This window comes from Mytilus edulis, chromosome 8 (genome assembly GCF_963676685.1).
Source record: "Mytilus edulis chromosome 8, xbMytEdul2.2, whole genome shotgun sequence".
NCBI lineage: Eukaryota > Metazoa > Mollusca > Bivalvia > Mytilida > Mytilidae > Mytilus > Mytilus edulis.
In genome coordinates, this window is record NC_092351.1 from 19,295,539 (window position 1) to 19,320,584 (window position 25,046).

At 31.7% G+C, this 25,046-nt stretch overlaps 2 protein-coding genes across 2 annotated transcripts in view; one reads left to right on the forward strand and one right to left on the reverse strand.

The window, feature by feature from the left end:
- Window positions 1-5,998: 5,998 nt before the first annotated feature.
- LOC139485010 (peptidyl-prolyl cis-trans isomerase D-like) overlaps window positions 5,999-25,046 on the reverse strand; it is a 44,000-nt gene continuing 24,952 nt past the window's right edge. Inside the window, exons 3-11 of the mRNA XM_071269101.1 lie at window positions 17,021-17,127; window positions 15,454-15,642; window positions 13,327-13,449; window positions 12,871-12,986; window positions 10,450-10,539; window positions 8,302-8,359; window positions 7,545-7,631; window positions 6,972-7,014; window positions 5,999-6,291 (exon numbers count right to left, since the gene is read on the reverse strand). Coding sequence (XP_071125202.1) covers window positions 6,200-6,291; window positions 6,972-7,014; window positions 7,545-7,631; window positions 8,302-8,359; window positions 10,450-10,539; window positions 12,871-12,986; window positions 13,327-13,449; window positions 15,454-15,642; window positions 17,021-17,127 — 905 coding nt within the window. The 3' untranslated portion in view covers window positions 5,999-6,199. The remainder of the gene's footprint in view (window positions 6,292-6,971; window positions 7,015-7,544; window positions 7,632-8,301; window positions 8,360-10,449; window positions 10,540-12,870; window positions 12,987-13,326; window positions 13,450-15,453; window positions 15,643-17,020; window positions 17,128-25,046) is intronic.
- Window positions 20,206-21,364, forward strand: LOC139485011 (G-protein coupled receptor moody-like). The gene has a single exon (XM_071269102.1). It carries the CDS (start codon window positions 20,389-20,391, stop codon window positions 21,325-21,327), a length of 939 nt encoding a protein of 312 aa, XP_071125203.1. The 5' UTR covers window positions 20,206-20,388; the 3' UTR covers window positions 21,328-21,364.

The window sequence follows — 25,046 nt, forward strand, 5'->3', positions numbered from 1 at the left end:
ATATTCGGGAACATGTATTTTTTTCCTTAATCCATGAAAATTTGTACCCAAAAAAATAAATGAATCCACAGTATATGGGGATATATCTTTTGTATTGAAAGTCATGATTATCTATAATTTTTTCACTATCTTTGATCTTTGGACTTCAGGGATAGTTGTCTTATTAGCAATCCTACCTCATCTCCTTATTTTCCTTTGGTTGAGAGTTGACTGTAGTTTTCTATGTTGATGCCTATATGCAATAGGTCAACTATTTTTTGTGTATTGAATACTGTAAGTCTGTAAGAGGTACAAGTCAGTCTGGCAGGTTTTTTATTTGACCTTGACCTCATTTCCACGGTTCATTGCTCAGTGTTAAGTTTTTGTGTTTTGGTCTGTTTTTCTATAAGCAATAGGTCAACTATATTTGTTTAATGGAAGGATTGTAAACTTCTGTCTGGCATGGTTCATATGACTTTGACCTCATTTTCATGGTTCATTGTTCAATGTTAATTTTTCTTGGTTAAGAAACTATAGGTCAACTATACATGTATTTAGTGTATTGAATACTTGTAAGGTGTACATGTAATTTCTCGTTTGTTTTATTTGAGCTTGACCTCATTTTATTTGATCATATTAAGTTTATGTGATAGTTGTAATAAATCTTGATATTTAGGATTATCAACATTATATCAATGTTTAGGTAAAGAAGGTGAGACATTTCAGCGTGTGCACTCATGTTTTAGTTTGTTCTTCTTTTGTGCTGTAAAGCAACTGTTCCAAGTTAGGTGGAGGGTTTTGGCACCCACAAATATGTTTAACACTATCCCATTCTGTATGTGCTGTCCCAACTGTTCCAAGTTAGGTGGAGGGTTTTGGCATCCACAAACAAGTTTAACCGTGTCCCATTCTGTATGTGCTGTCCCAGTTAAGAGCCTGTAATTCAGTGGTTGTTGCTTGTAACTGTACATCATATTTGTTTTGTGTTTGTTGTTTGGTACATCAACTAAGCTGTTGGTTTTTCTCATTTGAATTGTATGACATTTTGTTGTGTAAGGAGATTTTATAGCATGCTATGTGGTATTTGAGTTCTTTAAAATCTTCAGCTCTCAATTTGGTGTTTGAGTGTTCAAAATGTAGGAATATAAAAAAAAAATAAACGCTAGGGACACACAAAACTTATATATAGAGACAAAGAGTTACTGTGGGACTGGACTCACCAATATTTTGTGATACCATTTTTTTGTGGATTTCTTGGGAACAGGTAAACCAGAAATTAAAATGCTTATTTTTCTTGGTTAAGAAACTATAAGCAATAGGCCAACTATACATGTATTTAGTGTAATGTATGCTTGTAAGGGGTATATGTATTTCTCAATTGCTTTATATAACCTTTTCCTCATTTTATTGGATCATGTTAAGTTTATGTGATAGTTGAAGTAAAGCTTGATATTAGGACTATCAACATAATATCAATGGTGCACTCATGTTTTAGTTTGTCCTTCTATTGTACTGTAAATTAGTTATGTAAGGAGCTTTTATAACTTCCTATCTGGTATTTGGGTACTTTAAAATCTTCAGCTCCTGATCTGATGATTGAGTGTTCATAATGTGGGAATATCCAGAAAAACGCTTGGGACACACAAAACTTATAAACAGACAAAGAGTTACTGTGGACCCACCAATATTTTGTGATGCCATTTTTTTGTGGATTTCTTGGGAACAGGTAAACCAGAAATCTAAATGTTCAGTGCAGTACATATTTCTACCTGTAGTTGAAGGCTTGTATTCAAACATTTGTAAGTGAAGTACATATTTCTACAGGCTTGTATTCAGACATTTGTAAGTGAAGTACATATTTCTACAGGCTTGTATTCAGACATTTGTAAGTGAAGTACATATTTCTACAGGCTTGTATTCAAACATTTGTAAGTGAAGTACATATTTCTACAGGCTTGTATTCAAACATTTGTAAGTGAAGTACATATTTCTACAGGCTTGTATTCAAACATTTGTAAGTGAAGTACATATTTCTACAGGCTTGTATTCAAACATTTGTAAGTGAAGTACATATTTCTACAGGCTTGTATTCAGACATTTGTAAGTGAAGTACATATTTCTACAGGCTTGTATTCAGACATTTGTAAGTGAAGTACATATTTCTACAGGCTTGTATTCAAACATTTGTAAGTGAAGTACATATTTCTACAGGCTTGTATTCAAACATTTGTAAGTGAAGTACATATTTCTACAGGCTTGTATTCAAACATTTGTAAGTGAAGTACATATTTCTACAGGCTTGTATTCAAACATTTGTAAGTGAAGTACATATTTCTACAGGCTTGTATTCAAACATTTGTAAGTGAAGTACATATTTCTACAGGCTTGTATTCAGACATTTGTAAGTGAAGTACATATTTCTACAGGCTTGTATTCATACATTTGTGAAGTACATATTTCTACAGGCTTGTATTCAGACATTTGTAAGTGAAGTACATATTTCTACAGGCTTGTATTCAAACATTTGTAAGTGAAGTACATATTTCTACAGGCTTGTATTCAAACATTTGTAAGTGAAGTACATATTTCTACAGGCTTGTATTCAGACATTTGTAAGTGAAGTACATATTTCTACAGGCTTGTATTCATACATTTGTGAAGTACATATTTCTACAGGCTTGTATTCAGACATTTGTAAGTGAAGTACATATTTCTACAGGCTTGTATTCAAACATTTGTAAGTGAAGTACATATTTCTACAGGCTTGTATTCAAACATTTGTAAGTGAAGTACATATTTCTACAGGCTTGTATTCAAACATTTGTAAGTGAAGTACATATTTCTACAGGCTTGTATTCAAACATTTGTAAGTGAAGTACATATTTCTACAGGCTTGTATTCAGACATTTGTAAGTGAAGTACATATTTCTACAGGCTTGTATTCAAACATTTGTAAGTGAAGTACATATTTCTACAGGCTTGTATTCAAACATTTGTAAGTGAAGTACATATTTCTACAGGCTTGTATTCAGACATTTGTAAGTGAAGTACATATTTCTACAGGCTTATATTCAAACATTTGTAAGTGAAGTACATATTTCTACAGGCTTGTATTCAAACATTTGTAAGTGAAGTACATATTTCTACAGGCTTGTATTCAAACATTTGTAAGTGAAGTACATATTTCTACAGGCTTGTATTCAAACATTTGTAAGTGAAGTACATATTTCTACAGGCTTGTATTCAAACATTTGTAAGTGAAGTACATATTTCTACAGGCTTGTATTCAGACATTTGTAAGTGAAGTACATATTTCTACAGGCTTGTATTCATACATTTGTGAAGTACATATTTCTACAGGCTTGTATTCAGACATTTGTAAGTGAAGTACATATTTCTACAGGCTTGTATTCAAACATTTGTAAGTGAAGTACATATTTCTACAGGCTTGTATTCAAACATTTGTAAGTGAAGTACATATTTCTACAGGCTTGTATTCAGACATTTGTAAGTGAAGTACATATTTCTACAGGCTTGTATTCATACATTTGTGAAGTACATATTTCTACAGGCTTGTATTCAGACATTTGTAAGTGAAGTACATATTTCTACAGGCTTGTATTCAAACATTTGTAAGTGAAGTACATATTTCTACAGGCTTGTATTCAAACATTTGTAAGTGAAGTACATATTTCTACAGGCTTGTATTCAAACATTTGTAAGTGAAGTACATATTTCTACAGGCTTGTATTCAGACATTTGTAAGTGAAGTACATATTTCTACAGGCTTGTATTCAGACATTTGTAAGTGAAGTACATATTTCTACAGGCTTGTATTCAAACATTTGTAAGTGAAGTACATATTTCTACAGGCTTGTATTCAAACATTTGTAAGTGAAGTACATATTTCTACAGGCTTGTATTCAGACATTTGTAAGTGAAGTACATATTTCTACAGGCTTATATTCAAACATTTGTAAGTGAAGTACATATTTCTACAGGCTTGTATTCAGACATTTGTAAGTGAAGTACATATTTCTACAGGCTTGTATTCAAACATTTGTAAGTGAAGTACATATTTCTACAGGCTTGTATTCAAACATTTGTAAGTGAGGTACATATTTCTACAGGCTTGTATTCAGACATTTGTAAGTGAAGTACATATTTCTACAGGCTTGTATTCAGTGAAGTTCATATTTCTATAGGCTTGTATTCAGTGAAGTTCATATTTCTAGCGGCTTGTATTCAGTGAAGTACATATTTCTACAGGCTTGTATTCAGTGAAGTACATATTTCTATAGGCTTGTATTCAGTGAAGTACATATTTCTATAGGCTTGTAGTCAGTGAAGTACATATTTCTACAGGCTTGTATTCAGTGAAGTACATATTTCTATAGGCTTGTATTCAGTGAAGTACATATTTCTACAGGCTTGTATTCAGTGAAGTACATATTTCTACAGTCTTGTATTCAGTGAAGTACATATTTCTATAGGCTTGTATTCAGTGAAGTACATATTTCTACAGGTTTGTATTCAGTGAAGTACATATTTCTATAGGCTTGTATTCAGTGAAGTACATGTTTCTATAGGCTTGTATTCAGTGAAGTACATATTTCTATAGGCTTGTAGTCAGTGAAGTACATGTTTCTACAGGCTTGTAGTCAGTGAAGAACATATTTCTACAGGCTTGTAGTCCGTGAAGTACATGTTTCTACAGGCTTGTAGTCAGTGAAGTACATATTTCTACAGGCTTGTAGTCAGTGAAGTACATGTTTCTACAGGCTTGTAGTCAGTGAAGAACATATTTCTACAGGCTTGTAGTCAGTGAAGTACATGTTTCTACAGGCTTGTAGTCAGTGAAGTACATGTTTCTATAGGCTTGTATTCAGTGAAGTACATGTTTCTACAGGCTTGTAGTCAGTGAAGTACATATTTCTACAGGCTTGTAGTCAGTGAAGTACATGTTTCTACAGGCTTGTAGTCAGTGAAGAACATATTTCTACAGGCTTGTAGTCAGTGAAGTACATGTTTCTACAGGCTTGTAGTCAGTGAAGTACATATTTCTATAGGCTTGTATTCAGTGAAGTACATGTTTCTACAGGCTTGTAGTCAGTGAAGTACATGTTTCTACAGGCTTGTAGTCAGTGAAGTACATGTTTCTACAGGCTTGTAGTCAGTGAAGTACATACTTCTATAGCCTAGTATTCAGTGAAGTCCATATTTCTATAGGCTTGTATTCAGTGAAGTACATGTTTCTATAGGCTTGTATTTAGTGAAGTACATATTTCTATAGGCTTGTATTTAGTGAAGTACATATTTCTATAGGCTTGTATTCAGTGAAATACACATTTCTATAGGCTTGTATTCAGTGAAGTACATATTTCTATAGGCTTGTATTCAGTGAAGTACATATTTCTATAGGTTTGTATTCAGTGAAGTACATATTTCTATAGGCTTGTATTCAGACATTTGTGAAACCAGGAAATTAAATATCCAATGATATGCAATTTTTCCTTATTACACTAAATATTGGATATTCACAAAAATAAATGAATCCAAAGGGGCACATTATGTTTGCACGCATTTAGAGATTAAATTTTTTTCTGTGTGTGTTACATTGTAGTGTTGTGTCGTTGTTCTCCTCTTATATTTAATGCGTTTCCCTCAGTTTTAGTTTGTTACCCCGATTTTGTTTTTTGTCCATGGATTTATGAATTTGAACAGCGGTATACTACTGCCTTTATTTACGTCTGCGCTCACCCTTTGATTACATTTGCGCGCATTCCTTTGACAGGTAAACTCAGGTTAAATTAAAGCTGAGCACAAATGTAATGATTTTTCCATGCAAATGTAAAAGTAATGGTAATTGGCGCAAATGTAATGCATGGATCCAAAGCGCTTAAATTTTTTAAGGAGTATTTAAAATCTCTGACATAATAAACAGTATTGGTTCACTATCAAAACCCTTAATACACTGTTTTTGATAGTATAAATATAACACATAATGACTGGTTACTTTTTTTTTATTACTTATTTGTTTATTGCTTTAATACCATTGAAAGACAAAGGTTATAACAGGACATTATAAAATATATCACTAAATTGTCTGTCTTTATCATGGTCTTTGTTCTAATGCTAACTGAATCACTCTGCTGTTGATGCTTATTCAATAAAGGAAGCATGTGTGGTGTAAAGACTCTACAATTTGTGTACTGACTTCTCAGGATGCAAACATATTAGAGTACATTTTCTTTTCTTTTGCCTTGTATGCATCTACTAGTTTCTTTGTCTTTGCCATTTCAGTGAGAATACCTGCAAAAGAAGTGAATCACTTATATACAAACAAAAATTTAACTTTAATAGGAATTCAAACTTCTTACCAGAATTATCTCCCTTTTGTGATACATGTTTAATTTCCTGCCAAGTTGTCTCCCATATATCTCTCTGTGCTCCATGGTTATCTTGATGTTTGTGTTGTTTTTTGCCACCTTCAGCGTGATTGTCTTGTTCAATTATGACAGTACATGTTTAATTTCTTGGCCATATATCTTTTTTGATTGATATTTCTCCATTCCTTTGTTATAGTAATTAAAAGGCTGTTACTTTACTTTTTGTGTTTCTATCTGTGCATTCACTGATTTTGTGTCATGGATGGATACTTAATTTGCCTTTCTATTAGAAGAAATATGAGGGGAGATAATTCATGTTTCATATATTAGCTCCTCTTAAAACATTTTTTTTTTATTTCAATAAAGTACATTTCCTCCTGTTTAAAAGATTTATTCTTTTATTTTTATTGAAACATATTTTTATTGAAACATATGTCTACAAAATGATCTAAATATAGGAATGTTCAAGCTGTTGCTTGTTATACGTTACAAATTCAAGGCAAGAACTTACATATTAATGCAAACAAAAAAACATCTAAGCAAACATTTAAGCCAGAATGTATATACAATTTTCCTGAACAACAGATTTTCTATGATTCTCACCTTTATCTGATGGTTCTACCTGACTTGCTTGCTTTAAACTCTCCTGTTAAAATAATAATATATGTAAAAAAAAAACTTCTTACATTGAAAAACTAATTGTTATATTTTAACATGAATATGAATCAAGTCATTCAGTTAAAAAATATACATTTATGCATGCTTTGATACAACAGGATTGCACAATCAAGTATTATTTGACATCATTTATTAAGTAAGGTTTCTGTGAATAACAATGCACTTAACATATGAACACAATCAATGGAGTCCACATCTGATAAGACATCTGCAATGTTCTTAGATGTGAATTTTAATCTTCAATATACAAATAGTATCAAATGATTGGTAAGTAAGTTAGAATGTAATTTTAGGCAGCAATTAAGAGCATATATTAAATGACTTTGCATAAAGTTGATTTTTCATCTTTTTGGTAAACAGTGGCATTAAACCTTGAATGTAGACTTTTTGACATGATACAAGTCAGTTGAATGATGTTAATGAGCACAATCAAAATACAATACTCAAACTTATATAATTTGAATTCAAATCAGTAAAATAAGTTTGCAATAAACCTACTAGTGCTTCGTCCCATTTGTTTAAACCGTTTAATGCCTGTCCTCTTCTGAATAAGGCTTTTACATTCTTTTCATCTTCTTGTAAAACCTGCAATAAAATACACATATAATATCTTATCATGTTACATTTTTCTAATTTTTTCACATATAAACACAAAAGAGATTTGCCATTTCTATATGTGCCTGTCCCAAGAGCCTATAACTAAGTGGAAGACATTGGTTGCTGTCTTTGTTTATCTTTTATTGTTTAAATGTAAATCAAGTTGTTGGTTTTTTCTTTTAAATTGTTCAACACTTCATTATGTCCGGCATTTCTAAATGTTGAAGGCTGTATGTGACCTAAAGCTGCTTACATCCATGTCGATGATCAAACCACATCTCCTTATTTCATAATTAACATGTTTGTGAGATCTCGACCATCCTCCTAACCTTATACATAGGTGTACCAATATCTCCAAAATGCATTACTTCGAAAAATAAATTTCTAATCCAGATTTACTCAAGAATACCAAAGTAAATTTGATATATGAAAAAAATCACAGAATAATGGCTGAACGCGAAAAAAAGTACCTGTGAAAACAAGCTGGTTTACAATAATTACATAATTATGCATACAGGATATTTTAGGTATAAAGGCAAATTTGTTCTCTCTAGCAAAAATAAATCATTTTTTTTTCAAACAGCATTACATAAAAACCGAGACAAATGTAATCACGATCTTCCACCTAAATTCTAAGATATATTATTAATATATTTACCTGATCACAATGTTGTAAAGCATCAGAGTATTCCTTTAATTTCAAACTACATGCAGCTCTGTAAGATAAAATGTTGAAAACAATCTAAATCATGATATATTAACAGGGAGAAATCTAAATACCAAAGTTCTCATAGAATCATGTCTAATGACTTGTATATTTTTTCTGTTTAAATCAGTTTTATTGTTGACTAAAGGATCTAGAAAGGTGACATAAATGAGTGTTTTGTAATGCAAAAAATCTCTATAATAGTAAAATATACAAATGCAGTAAAAAGACAAATGAAAATTTCAAAAGCCAGCAAATCTAGGATTCTTTAAGATTTAGACATGTCATATATGTAAGACCTATATTGATGTCATTATATCCTTATACAATCTAAAATGATATGTGTAGCTTCAGGACTCAATGAAAATCAAAGTGCATTGTAACCTATCTAAAAACTATTCTTATCTTATTTTCTTACAATAAAATCATTTGAGATTCAACAAACCCATTGAATACATGCTTTCTATCCAAAATTCAGAAAACCAAACCTAAAATACTGAGGCTCTTTCTTTATTTATAGACTTTATAGAGCAACCTTGTATCAATCATGTGAGTAATAGAGAGTAACTGACACAAAGAGATGTATAACAGAGCAGGGGTGTAAAAAGTAAAAGCCATCTTACACAACTTTCACATTTATTGTGATAGGTATATTGTAGAGTTTTACTATACAGTCGACTCTCGTTATGTCGAAGTCAGCCGGACCAGAGAAATATTTCGAGATACACGTAGTTCGACTCAAACGAACACCGGAAGTTCGACAATCTAAGGGACACAACTCTTGCTTAGCTTGGTAAAGCTAAAATAAATCCGGGTGAATATGACAAGGGGATCGATATTCTAGTATCAGATCGATGTATTTGTATGTCACAGTCTTTTATTATTATAATGACTGTTATTTTTACTTATTCAATTGTTTCAATTAAAAAAAAAATAATATGGCTTTTCCAAGAGAGTAATTTCCAATCGACAGTTTCGTAATTCAGGTCGCTAATAGCTGACAAAATTGTTTATTCTCGGATACAAGAGATTTAAGAAAATTTTGATTTCTATTCATTTTGTTTTATCTCACTCTTTGTTTTCAAAAGAACATATAATAAGATTAAAGACGCCGTTTGAGTAGTTTTTAGGTGATCATCAACGGAAGCCATAATCCTCACTTTATACACACCCAAGCTCATTAGTGTAAATCACAAATTAATTGTTTTGTAAACAATTAAAATACTTTTTCATGAACATTAACAATTTATCACTAATCATTTATAAAAATTCTACCAAAGATAATCTTAGGAAAACACTCATGGAAATAGCATGTCATAAATCAATACAGTGGTCAGTGACCGGAAATTTAATTACACGTGTATTGTCAGATTAACTCTTCAATCCATTTAAATCCCGGGGGTCATGTTTTGACATTGTGTATTAGTTCGAGATAAAAAATGATTTTTGAATGCTTTTGTTAACCTTGGGACCGTAAATTTAGTTCGACTCAACCGAAATTTCGACTCATCAGGAGTCAAATTACATACTTTTGTATGGAATAAAGTTCGGGACCACGTGAAAACTTTGACTCATCCGAAATTTCGAGTCAACCGAGTTCGAGACAACGAGAGTTAACTGTACTTACAAATTTAATATGAAAGGTATATTGTAAAGTTTTACTATACTTACATGTACAAATTAAATGGTATAGGTATATCATTTTGTATATTGTAGAGTTTTACTATACTTAAAAATTTAATATGATAGGTATATTGTACTTACAAATTTAATATGATAGGTATAGTATACTTACAAATTTAATGTGATAGGTATATTGTACTTACAAATTTAATATGATAGGTATATTGTACTTACAAATTTAATGTGATAGGTATAGTGTACTTACAAATTTAATGTGATAGGTATATTGTATAGTTTTACTTAACTTAAAAATTTAATGAAATAGTTATATTGCACAGTTTTACTAAACTTTCAAATTTAATGTGATAGGTATAATGTACTTACAAATTTAATATGATAGGTATAATGTACTTACAAATTTAATATGATAGGTATATTGTACTTACAAATTGAATGTGATATGTATGTTGTACTTACAAATTTAATGTGATAGGTATATTGTACAGTTTATCCATATTTGATTCATCTTCCTCCATATCCATATTGTCTTCTGCATACTCTAAATATCTGTAAAAAAGTGAAACCAACCATAAACTTGGTTTAAAATAAACTAACCATCTATTAAAAGTCATTCCAATTATTTCTTTAAGAGTTGAAGAAGAAACAGTCTTAAATAAAACATGCCTAAATGTTGAAATAAGTTGTGATACAGATATTCACATATATTATCTGTATTTTACAATGAGTCTTAAAGCTAACTAAGCTTTTCTTTGCTATACTAAACTCAGATGAAAATCTTATGCAACAATAAAGAGTTCAAATATAGTTTGAAAAATTAAAAAGATGTTTGTTAGAACATTGGTGCCCCTGCCAGCAGCTTAACCCTTTCCTCCATGGATTTTTTTTTTACATACCTAATTTGCATAGGATTTTTTCAATATAAAAAAAACATCAGGTTTAAAGTCTTAATGCATTGTGAAAACAAATATTTCATCAATGAAATTCCAGACAAATATTCTCATGAATATCCTTTTAAAATTAGATACAAATTTTTATTCAGTCTGACTAAGATTTTTCGTCAGAGAATGTTTCAACTGAAGCACTACATAGGCGTCAAAAAGCTTCATTATGGAGTAAAGGGGGTGGCGTCAAAGGCGTCATTATGGAGGAAAGGGTTAATCATTTAAAAAAATTTCTTGGAATCTGCAGGCATTTATATTAAAGTCTGGACAAGTACTTATGAAATTTTCTAGTAACCAAAAGTTATCTCAAAATCTGTAAGCCTTGCATAAAAGAAGTATTTTTATAGAAAAAAGACATGCCAAAGGGCAATAACTGAAAATTTGGTTGACTGAAACAGAAAACAAAAACTCAATACAGATATTTACTATAAATATAAGTAAACCAGAATGAAATCAATCTACTGTAAGTCATTATTTCTGTGTCAAATGGTCTCTTATAGATAGTAAAGGTGAAGGTGAAAACAGCAAAATGATACAACTGAAAAGATGATTTACTTCGGACTATACATTCCTGTCTCAATAGAGACATACCGAGTAGTACGCAAAAAAAAAAACCAAACTTTTAAAATTTTAAATTACACTATATATGCATCTCTTAAAGTGCAATGCATAATGTTTACCATCATGGAAATCTCACTTGGTCTCTTGTGGAGAATTGTCTCATTGACAATCATACCACATCTTCCTTTTTTATATATACACATATAGATTCCATCCCTGCAACAAGTGTGCTATGATATTTCTCCACTCAAGACAGTTAAAGGAGTAGGTCTGGTAAGGGCCGATTTTGGCCAAATTTCAGGTCCATCTGACGAAAGATTTTGATTATTTTTTAAACACTTTAGTGTCTATTTCCATGATTTCAGTTGATTCAATTAGTTAATGTGTAAGGTTTTAACTGATTTAGTCATTAAAAACGCTCCAATTCAAGCTTAAATATGTAAATTCTATCAAATATGCCAAAAAACATCACTTTTCAGATGGTTTTTGTCAAAAATGAAAGTGGCCACATCCATGTTCATCTCAACCTTTATATATGTTGTGTATTATCATCAAATACAACTTACATTTCAATATTAAGAATGAACAAAAATGCAGCCACTTTCATTTAAGACGGAAACCGTCTGAAATTTAACTAAAATGCTAAAATTGTGAAGATTTCAGTAATTAAGCATGACTTAATGATGCTAGTACTCGATATATGTGCATTGTATTGTCAAAAACAGCCCATATTTATGTAGCAGAGGAATTCTACTTTCCAATAAATAACTAAAAGTTTACATTTTAACAATTTTGTAAAACTGCTATATTTTGGGGCCAAAAAGGGGTCTTACTGGACCTACTCCTTTTAATATCTAAATCATGAGGCTTGTGCAGCTGTTTGAATAATTAAAATATAACTGTTATCAAGTGGAGAAATATTGCAAAACACGAGTTATAGAGGTGGAATCTGTTTCTCTAATGATTTTTTGTCCTTCCTTTTCAAAGAATTGCAGAAAGTTGCGTTCCATATATGTGACACCATCAGGCATATTGGTGGGTTTTTTTCATGACGTCACCACAGGAAATTCAAAAGAAGCCAAGAAAATTTTACATGCTAATTAAATTTGGACCAATCATTTACTGAAAACAGATATCTCACTAGTGAGGAAAATATTTTTCTCACACCGATCAAGAAATGTGAAAATAGCACAAAAATTAAAGAAAAAAATCTCAAAAATTAGATCAATATCTATAGTATAATTGAAAAATATATAGATAACTATTTGATTTCTTTAGGGCTGTGGGACAGACATAAGTAACAGAACATGCACAAGTCACTTCCTGTCAGTACATAAATGTAGAAATGTCATTTTTGCCAGAAAATTGGACTTACCTCAATGCTTTCTTGTACTTTCTTTTTGCATCTTGTATTTTTTGCTCTTTGAAGAAGTTATTTCCAAATCCTTTAATTGAAGTGATCATTGCCAAAACTTTCTCTTTGTTTTCTGTCTGCAAAGTTATATAATAGTCATGGTTAATTAAGTAGTCACAAGTGGCACAAAAAAGTCATTTGTGCAAAAAGACACAAGCTTGGTGCAAACAGATATCTCCCTAAAAGTTTTTAGTAGAATAAAACTACAATTTTGTCACATACTAATTCATGTATTTCATTAAAAATCCTAATGATAAACAATAACTCTTTTTACATAGATAGTTACTCAAAGATAAACAGGATTACAACTAGTCAGAACATATCTCCATATTTCCATATTACTCTGGCTTACTCTTAATGATGTAATCTTTGTGTTTTAAAGCAAGAAGAATGTTACTCTTATATCATAAAACAAACGTTTTCAAAGTCTACTCCAGAGTCTTCAGGCCATTCTGGATAGATATCCCCACTGCCGTCATCCTTCACGAAACCATCATCTTCTCCTGGTGCTATCTCACCACAGTCAGCTATCTTACATTCCTGAAATTATCAAATACAATGAGTTTCTAGAGGTACAATTATTCTTAACATATATATAGGTAAACATGGTAAATGGGTTTGGTTTTATTTAAGGAATGACTTATATTTTTTCTGTCTATGAAGAAATTACATAAACTAGAGGCTTTAAAGAGCCTGTGTCGCTCACCTTGGTCTTGTGCATATTAAACAATGGACACGGATAAATTCATGACATTCCGACCGTGCAAGGGCTGTATAGCCAGTCAATGTCGTTAAAAACTTCCATATATATTAATGACATAATTGTGTTTTGGTGATAGTGATGTGTTTGTAGATCCTACTTTACTGAACATTCTTGTTGCTACAATTATCTCTATCTATAATGAACTTGGCCCAGTAATTACAGTGGAAAATATTTTCTAAAAATTTACAAAAATTTATGAAAAATGTTAAAAATTAACTATAAAGGGCAATAACTCCTTAAGGGGTCAACTGACCATTTTGGTCATGCTGACTTATTTGTAAATCTTACTTTGCTGAACATTATTGCTGTTCACAGTTTATCTCTATCTATAATAATATTCAAGATAACCAAAAACGGCAAAATTTCCTTAAAATTACCAATTCAGGGGCAGCAACCCAACGACGGGTTGTCCAATTCATCTGAAAACATCAGGGCAGATAGATCTTGACCTGATAAACAATTAAACCCTGTCAGATTTTCTCTTAATGCTTCGGTTTTTGAGTTATAAGCCAAAAACTGCATTTTACCCCTATGTTCTATTTTTAGCCATGGCAGCCATCTTGGTTGGTTGGCCGCGTCACGCCACACATTTTTTAAACTAGATATCCCAAAGATGATTGTGGCCAAGTTTGGATTAATTTGGCCCAGTAGTTTTAGAGGAGAAGATTTTTGTAAAAGATTACTAAGATTTACGAAAAATGGTTAAAAATTGACTATAAAGGTCAATAACTCCTAAAGGGGTCAACTGACAATTTTGGTCATGTTGACTTATTTGTAAATCTTACTTTGCTGAACATTATTGCTGTTTACAATTTATCTCTATCTATAATAATATTCAAGATAATAGCCAAAAACAGCAAAAATTCCCTAAAATTACCAGTTCAGGGGCAGCAACTCAATAACGGGTTGTCTGATTCATCTGAAAATTTGAGGGCAGATAGATCTTGACCTGATAAACAATTTTACCCATGTCAGATTTGCTCTAAATGCTTTGGTTTTTGAGTTATAAGCCAAAAACTGTATTTGACCCCTATGTTCTATTTTTAGCCATGGCGGCCATCTTGGTTGGTTGGCCAGGTCACGCCACACATTTTTTAAACTAGATACCCCAATGATGATTGTGGCCAAGTTTGGTTTAATTTGGCCCAGTAGTTTCAGAGGAGAAGATTTTTGTAAAAGTTAACGACGACGGACGACGGACGCCAAGTGATGGGAAAAGCTCACTTGGCCCTTCGGGCCAGGTGAGCTAAAAATGTAGTTCACACTGAATAACCTGGGTAGTGGGTTATTTTAAAGTGTACACCACATTTTTAACATTATTTAGAATAGACAGATAAAATATTACAGTTATTTCTTATAATCTAATTTATATCAATTCCATTTTAAACCTGAGTTAATCATGTAGAAATGTTGATGACGTCACGATTACATGACTAAATTATGTCCAAGCTGAAAAACAAAATGATGTCAGCCAATCAGAAGACGCATTACATCCAAAGTTAAATTATCGATGATTATCCTGCATCATTTATTAAATTTTCATTCAATAAGCAGATATATTATGTTATTTTCAAGTTAAAAAGGTACAATCCTGACCAATGTTTTAAAAATAAAAATAGTAACCTGTACTTAAAAAAAAAACATGTTAAAAATTAATGATGTGGTATTTTTGTGTCTTTGTTTTTGGCACATCCTTTACCAACAATGATATCTTGTAACATATATATTCATAAGTTCAGAAGTGATCTATTTGTTAGAATAGCTTCACCATAATTGATTACCTTAACAGGTGTTTCTTCATTCTTTTCTGTATTTTCCAGAGTTCTGACCACTCCCATTCCCTTGAGAACTTTACCAAACACCACATGTTTACCATCTAAATGATGTGCAGGCTTACACAGGATGAAGAACTGTGAACCATTAGTTCCTGGACCAGAATTGGCCATACTAAGTAGACCTGCTTTATCATGCTGAAAAATGTTAATGTTAAAAATGATTATATTTTTCACGATCATGATGTCAATGAGAATGCAAATAATCTCAAATCTGTACAAATAACTACTGTCGATTCATTTATTTTCGTGGGTAATAATTTTTGTGGATTAAGGAAAGCCTGCATGTTTGTGGATGTTTTATTTTGTGGTTTTGTCGAGGTCAGCATACAAGCATTTAGAAAATTTGTTATTCATTGAACGTTTAATTTTGTGATACACCTGTATCCACGTAATCCACGAAAATTGGTATCCAACGAATACCACAGTAATTGATGAGAACTACAACCAACTTTCAAAAATAAGAAATATAGAGTTTAGATATAGGAAGATGTGGTGTGAGTGCCAATGAGACAACTCTCCATACAAATAACAATTTAAAAAGTAAACCATTATAGGTTAAAGTACGGCCTTCAACACGGAGCCTTGGTTCACACCGAACAACAAGCTATAAAGGGCCCCAAAATTACTAGTGTAAAACCATTCAAACGGGAAAACCAACGGTCTAATCTATATAAACAAAACGAGAAACGAGAAACACGTATATATTTTACATAAACAAACGACAACTACTGTACATCAGATTCCTTTGCTTTTTTCCTAACATTGGTTTGTATACCCTTAGCGTTGGTTTTTACCATCCTCCCCCCAAAAAAAACAAGCACCTAGCTTTTGCTTTCCCAAACTGTACATTTCTTTAATTCACTTTGTCATAATAATGTCTGTTATTGGGTTGTTGTTTGCACTTTTGATTTTGGTTTCTCTCCATTTCATTATGTTACTTTGTAGAGCCTATGATGTACTGGGTTTTTCCTTTATTTTTTTCATTTTCCCTTATCAATAAACTGCTCCAAATTGGATAAGGGCAGTAGGTCGTCTAAAGAAGGAAGTCAAACCTTGCCAAAGGTTCAAGTCCCTACCCCATGTCTGACATTCCTCTTAATTGGTTGCCTTACAGTGGCGGATCCAGGGGGAGGGGGGGGGGGGGTTCCGGGGGTGCGCACCCCCCCTTTATTTTTGCTGATCAATGCATTTGTATCGGGACATATGTTTTGCACCCCCCTGCACCCCCCCCTTTACCCTGGGTTAGCACCCCCCCTTTCAAAAATTCCTGCATCCGCCCCTGCCTTATAATCTTAGTTTAAAAAATCTTCACATACATTTTTTTATTCCATTCTGTATTTTGACCTCTAGATGTCCATTGATTCTTCTGTGTCATTGGGTAGCTGTCTAGTTGATGTTATACCTCATATCTTTTATTCACATCTTTTATTAATATTTTCATCATTTTAGTTTTTGGATTGTTCCCCAATTTACCCTCTATTTCATTTTTCATTTATAAGCATAATAATCTTACAGTATATGGAAAACCTTCATCTTCAAATTTTTCTCCATATATGCTTTCTCCACCTGTACCATTCTTGTTAGAGAAATCACCACCCTGTACCATAAAATCTTTTATAACTGAAAATAAACAAAATATCTTTGTCAATTAAGATCAAAACCAAATTCATAGATGATTTTTTTTTCTGTCTTGCTGTTTCATGCTGTGTACTCCTCTTCTTCTCTTATTCATATTTATTTATAGTACCTCTTTATCATTTTCCACCTTGCATTAAACTTCAAACAGGAGGTACAAGTTCATAAACTTGCAATTTAAAAACAGGCTTTTCATCTCTCCATAACCATTTACATTAAAACACAACCATTAAGGTACCTGATCTAATGTTTTCTAGAACAATAAGGCAAAGGTTGATAGAACACCAAATGCAATCTAATAATCAAAGTTGCAAATGATTTTTTTTTCTCAATTTGACTAGCTTTTAGTGTCAACAAATTTTCTTTTGAACAACTTTACTTTATTCAATGAACATGCAGAATCAATAATTATGTAAGGATGCCTTCTGTTTTAAGTGGGCTTTAACCATGTTAACTATCCTGTTCCACATAAGATAAGGACATCCATTATTCAGGAACAACAACTCTGTATATCACTGACTTATTGACAGAAATCAAGATAATACTGGGTAATTTAACACATCACTAGTTCCTAAATGATCTCATATAACAATTTGACATACATTAGGAAAATACAACCAGTTTGTATTGGCTTTTATAATCTGACTGTGGATCCAAAGACTTTCAGACCATGATAGGAATGTACAGACATGTTGCTGGAATGGGTACCTCTTATAATATACATATAATAGATACATCAAGGGATTGCAATTTGACAATAGTAAAATGTCAAATGTCAAAGGGTCAACAATTTTCATCTTTGTATAATACGCTGGATTTTTTCATTTAATACTTGTTTTTTATTTAAAATCATGTTTTTATAAAAAATATATTTTAGCTTTCGTTTACTTGTTTTGTCCTTTCTCACACTCTCTTTCCTTCTTCAACCCACTTCATTCTTTCTCAGACCTGCCAACTATCCTGATTTTTGGGTGGTATACCCCATGAGAGATATTGACCTGAATTTTGAAATTCTTTATTTTAGAAACTGAACACCTCAAAACATTCCTATGAGTTAAAATGGTATTTTATATCCCTTCCCTAGATTTTCCATCAAAACATGATGGAATTTTGTGATGGAACAAATGCCATCATCTTGATGGAGTATTGGAACAGCTTTCCATCAACTTTCCATCAATACATATGCCTCCGGGTGCGGGAATTTCTCGCTACATTGAAGACCTGTTGGTGACCTTCTGCTGTTGTTTTTTTCTATGGTCGGGTTGTTGTCTCTTTGGCACATTCCCCATTTCCATTCTCAATTCTATTTTTTAATACTTATATATTCAAATAATATTGTAGTAGATTAAAAAAACAGAGGAGCACAAGTTCCTCTACCACTTAAAATCACCCATGGAGATTTTGAAAAGTTGACAGGTATGTTTTCTATCATCCATTCTCTCCTCTCACCCCCTCCCCTTTTTTTTTCTTTCCACCACCTCCATTTATGGGTCTTGATTTCAACAAGAATTCAATATAGATGAATGTGGGGCATTTTTGAAATCCCACCTGTACAATGTATATCTGTACCAAAAATCCCACAGAGGGGAACGTGCAGACTAACCTCACCTCACAGAGAATTGGGGAACCAGTACCTATGTACTATTGTAGGACATCTATCCATCTGATACAAAATTCACCTACCCAAAGATTCAATCCTTAAAAGTTTTCAATTATACCCCAAAACAAATTTTATAGGTACAAGTAGGTGAATGGTGTTTTAAATCTGATAAATAAAAACCTATGTCATAATTTTCTAGTGATTGATGATTATGGAAATGAGAAGTAAAACACAAAAAACCTTAACTATAAGTACATGTAATAGATATATGTTCACACCTTTAAAATATGGTTATGTATAGGAAAAGTAATTATGACATCTTTTATGATCTATTTATCATATCAACTAAAAGCGGACTTGAATTGTTTAAAACCTTAAAGAGGACGTCACAATGTTGAAAAACATTTAAAGAGGACGTCACAACTTTTAAAAGAAAATGTCAAAATGGAGAACACTGTCTTCTCTTTAATGTTTTAGTGATTTTCAGTAATCTATGTCATGTATGTGGTTTTTTTTTTCGAGTTCCAATTTTTTGTGAACAATAAACTTATGTCTTATATTTGGCAAATGCATACATTTCATATATCATCTATAGGTGTTAGGCCTAGTAGTAATAGATTGTCAATGTTTACTGGGTGTAATTAAATTATTATAGTTCAATAAGTTAAATTTTATTTCAACAAACAGAAAAAAAGTCTGGTTTCCGTTAAGATTGAATATCAATGCGACAAAACATGAGAAAAGTTTCAGAAAAAAACATTCATTAGCTTCAGTACATCTCAATTAAATAACAATTAGACTACAAAAGGAGAAAATAATATCAAAAGTTCAATAAATTTCATTCTGACTACTGAAAGACTTCTGAAATGGCATAACAATTTTTGTAAAATAATAGTTTGTGTTTCCAGTAAATATTTGAAAACCTGGATTTACCTACAAAGTCATAGTACAAAATGGAAACATGAGAAGTCTTGGTTGGAAATGCAGGAGTTGAAGAATCTGCTTTAAGCTGGTTGCCTTTGCATGGTCTATCTAAAAACCAATGTAATTTGGATCTGTGGAAATACTGATTTTAAAAACATAGTGATATCAATTTTATTATTTATATATCAAACATACAATGATATAGAGGAAGAATAACACTCGACTACAGTGAAAAGAACTAATTACAACAGCTGAAAATAAAGCCAATTCCTCGGAGCAAAGAGAAAAGTTAAAGAGTTATCAGATAAAAAGAACTTCTGTGATAATGGTCACTGAATATTTGTACTATCAGGAGATCTTATGATTGTTTACACACCACAAGATACTTATTTACCAATAATAAATCATTAATTCTATATGTTAACTGCACCTTTAGGTTATACCTGTAAAACTGTCATGTAAAGTTTAAATGGATTTTGATCAAAATGTTAATAGGAGTCAAATATAAGGAATACACATACTTTTAAAAAGTTAAATAAAAGGAATTAAACTTAAATGGACTATGGAACAGTGGGGACATCAATTAAAAGTACAAAATGTATTTAAAATGTGAATGTGATAAGTGGGATTTTATTTTACAAAACTTCTATACTAATATGTTTTTTTAACAAAATTATATATATGAACTATGATGACAAGTTAATTTTACCTAGAGGATAGACATGAACGGGACAAGTAGCTGTGAGGAATGGTGGTGTGATGAACCAGAGACATTACTGGTATTAGAAATTATTATCATCATTCTATGTTTAATTGGAAGTACTGGAAATATTCTAACTATTCTAGCAATCTGTTTCTCAAGTTTACGTTTCAATATAAACTGTGTTCTAATTGGAAGTTTAAGTTTTGCTGGAATTTTATATTGTTGTTTGATACTTCCATTAGAAGCCGTGACATTTCACAGACAAAATCATACCGTGCCGCCATTATTCTGTAATGCTGTTGGAGGAATTAGATACACACTTGTGGGAGTTATTCTGATACACTTAGGAATTATTGCACTATATCGTTACCTTAATGTTGTGCATATAACACAATACCAAAAACTTTCCAAAACTAAACCATTGATAATTACAATTGCTATTGGGTGGTTACTGCCACTTGTGTTTACAATGCCAGCTTCATTCCAAGTCTGGGGTGGATTTACATATGTTCCAGCAATTTTAGCCTGTACTTTCGACAGAGATATAGAACAATCAAACAGAATTGTCACGGTTTCACTAGGTTTTATAGTACCATGTATTTTCATCATATTCTGTTATGCTAGAATAGGAATCAAGGCATATGGAAGCTCAAAACGTGCAAAAAACACATCTCTTATGAAAGCTTTGCGTCTATCTGCAATGATGTTGTGTATATTTGCAGCCTATTTTGTTGGGACATTTCCTTATTTCGTTGTCAATATTCAGGACCAATCATTTTCTAAACCTGTCCAACATATATGGACTACATTCTTAGGCTGGACACTTTACTGTATAAATCCTATAGTGTATACAGTAATGGATTTAAAATTTCGCAGAGCCTATAAACAACTTCTCTTGTGTAAATGTGAAAAAAATCCTGTAAGAAGGATAGCTTCAGGTACAAGTACTAGAGTGTAACCTACTTCTCAATATTAAATCTTTCTGTATTTCTTTAGTTGAATTATTTTATTTACAGAGTAGCCTTTAACCATGTTGTACTTTGGCCTATAATTGTTTACTAAATAGATACAAGAAGATGTTGTATGAGTGCCAATGAGACAACTCGCCATCCAAGTCACAATTTGTAAAAGATAACCATATATATGGGTCATTATAAAAAAAACCATGCAAAACTATGTTATTGGGTCTTTTTAAGTCACAGACATAAAATATATCAAAATAACACTTGCATATGTTAGATATGAATGTTTTGTGATACACAATATACAGTTTACAGTATGAAAAACATCCTTAATGTTTTCTCAAACCCTTGGAGATAGCCAGAATTAACGGTTATTTTTTTACTATAAATCCTTTCAGACTTGAAATATGACTATTATTCATATGATTTGTTTTTTGATTTATCACTTTTTATTGCATTTTGATACATACAATTTTTTTTTTTAATGATTTAGGAGGTGTATTTTGGTTTTATAATAAAAAAAAATCACCAAAAGGAAATGTTACGCTTTCAGGTATTATATCTTCTCAGAATTACTTTTTCTGATGATAACAATCCAAGTCCGCAAAGTTTTATTTTTCAATTTTATTGGGATGTCTTATAGCTACACCATTTAAACTACATTTTTTAAGTCAATGGTGTAACCAAGGGACAAATTAGTAGGATAAGAGTTATCTTTCCCAAGATTTGGGCATTTACAAGTTTCTCCCTTAGTAATATTACCTGTAAGCATGTTTTGCAAAAAAAACCACCCAATTATGTTGAAAATTTAGTGAAAAAATCTTAAAAGTAAGTAAAAGCTATATCATAATTGAAAATAGTGTCCATGGTGTACCCTTATACAAATCTTTTTTTGAAAACATTTCCTGAACTTTGAATTATGAAATATATTGTTTATAGAAACATGCACCAGGAACAACATATAGAATAGGGGAATGGAGCACTTATTTCGTAATTAAATCTTAAAATACACCTTAAATCATTGGTGTTACTGTTAATGGTGAGACCATTTTGATAAAAAAAAACACCATTGACCAGTTAAGTAACACCACTGAATATATCATGACAATCAGCATTGTTTTGTGTTTCTTTCATTCTCAACAAGCGAAACATCATATTATTTATGAAAAACAATACTTATTTAACAATGTTTTAACAATATCATGTATTACATATACAAAGTTTTCACAAACTGATGTATGCTGGTAACACCAATGACACTATTTAGTAACACTATAGACATTTTCAGTTATTGATGTTACGTTATATAATTTGAGATATTTTAGCCTAAGAACTATTTTTCTATCTTTTTCTTTTGCTCGGTGTTCTTGGCCCTGTGTTCAGAACTTAATACAGGTAAAATTTGAAATGTGATGTTAATGGTGATACTTTTGTGTCATTGGAGTTACTGAAGGGTCAGTGGTGTTACTATATAAAAATGCGACATTTTTTTAATTTTCATTCATAAATATAAGTGTTTTTAGGTCGTGTACGAAGGATTAGGTATCATTTAATCTTACACAATTAACATATATTCATTTTAAGTGCATGTTTTAGTATTTACAATGGCCATGATCACAGTGTAGATACTATTCTGTACGCTATCCGGAAGTCGCGATTTTCGAAGCGATGATTTCCAACTGGCTAACAGTACGGTTTTGCCTACGGTAACTTTTCTCATCATTTGTTTACTCCTATATCTATAAAGTGCTTTGAACATCTTCAAGGTATATATAGCATCATAAATATGAGTTACTGTAACAAAAACATGCATTAGAATATAAAATATACGTGTGCATCACATCAACTTGGTAGAAAAAAGTGAAATCGATGGACAATTTTACTCTCGTAGTACAAAGCAAATAATCTTTTATTGCAAATATTTGCATCAGTTTACAGTTAAATATATACTTTTTCAATAGTCTTCTCGTATTTAAGTAGGATATTCGTATTTCCCATAAAAAATATGTTTTCCTTGAGGATCCCAAAATAAATTACTGTACGATCAGTCTAGAATTGACTGTATTCTATAAGCGATTTCAGATTTTTTGACTGTATGACCAGTCGTGATTTTGAAGAAAAAACAACAGCAATTTGAAGGTATATACGTGTATATGTGATATTATGAACTATCCAGGGAACTATAACGTGCAATTACTTTCATTAGACAATACAAATATATTTCTGATGAATTTTTTAGATGGCAAAATAACTGTATTTTTGTTCCATCAGTTTTATCTAAAATCAAATGCCTAAAAAGTAATACATGATTCGCTAGTGGACTTTGTAATAGTGTATCGTTACAGTTATCTGTTTATAGCTATTACATTTTTAAAGATTAGTTACACCGTCCTCCTTTGACCAATTGATGATAACATAAATCAAGCTTGTCTCTTTTAAAATAACAAAAAATGGATAAAGACAGCTTTGCGTAGGGGGTTAATTCATGTGATATAATTTTGGTAAGTTTACAGAAATAGAAGGTCCATAATGCATTAATCGAGTAAAAATGGAGCAGTTTCAGAAAACTTTAATGATTGGTTTAGGAGGTGTTGGAAATACCTGATGGGTGCCCCCGTATAATGCAATGTTCAAGTCCGTATCTTATATAAAGTAACCCCATAAAAGATTTTTACTAAAATTCGAAATAGACGGTGCACAATACAGTCATTAAACGGGAAACTCCACATTAAAATTTACGACAAAAGAGACGATTTTTTGGTTCCCTATTGTTAATTTTCCATTTTTAGATGGTGATGTTCCTTTGGCACCATCTTACGGTGTTTATATTTCACAACTTGTTCGCTATGCCCGTGTCTGTTGTGTCGTTTTTGATTTTAACGAACGCAACCTATGTAGTACTGGTAAATTATTAAACCAGGGATATCGTTACCATAAATCACTTAAAACCTTTACTAAATTTTTCCATAGATATAAAGATTTGGTTTTGAAGTTTGATTGTACCTGTAGACAACTTATTTCAAACGGGAAAGCACATCCTCATTTTTACGGAAATGTTGTTAACCGTGCCCGGAAATTTAGAAATGATCCATGTAAACTTGTCACTCCTTTAAATAAACTTATTCTAAAAGGTTACCTATTCAACACTGTAATAAGATCATTGAATATTGTTTTTATTGGTATAAATATTGATTTTGTTATCAGTAATTATATTAAAAGCTAACTAAATATTACTAGTATGTTATATACATATACATATTCATGGATCTACAATCTGTCGATACCTGTAACTTGGCATTGCACAAGGTCATGTTTTTCTCTGGCTGTTTATGACGTTTTTACACTAAATCCATTTGATGTTTGATGTGTACGGATTGATAGTTTAGTCTTAAATGCATGATTTTTTTATTAGTTGTTAGTGGCTTTGAACTAGCTGTCAGATAACTGTGAGTACTCTCAGATCTGTTCATTGCGTATTTTTGTGTCAGGATGTATAAGTACCCGTCCATGTCCACTTGTATTTTTGTCCATCTCATGAGTTAAGCCTTTTTCAACTGATTTTTATAGTTCGTTCTTATGTTGCACTGTTATATCACTGTCCCAGGTTAGGGGAGGGTTGGGATCCCGCTAACATATTTAACCCCGCCACATTATTTATGTATGTGCCTGTCCCAAGTCAGGAGCCTGTAATTCAGTGGTTGTCGTTTGTTTATGT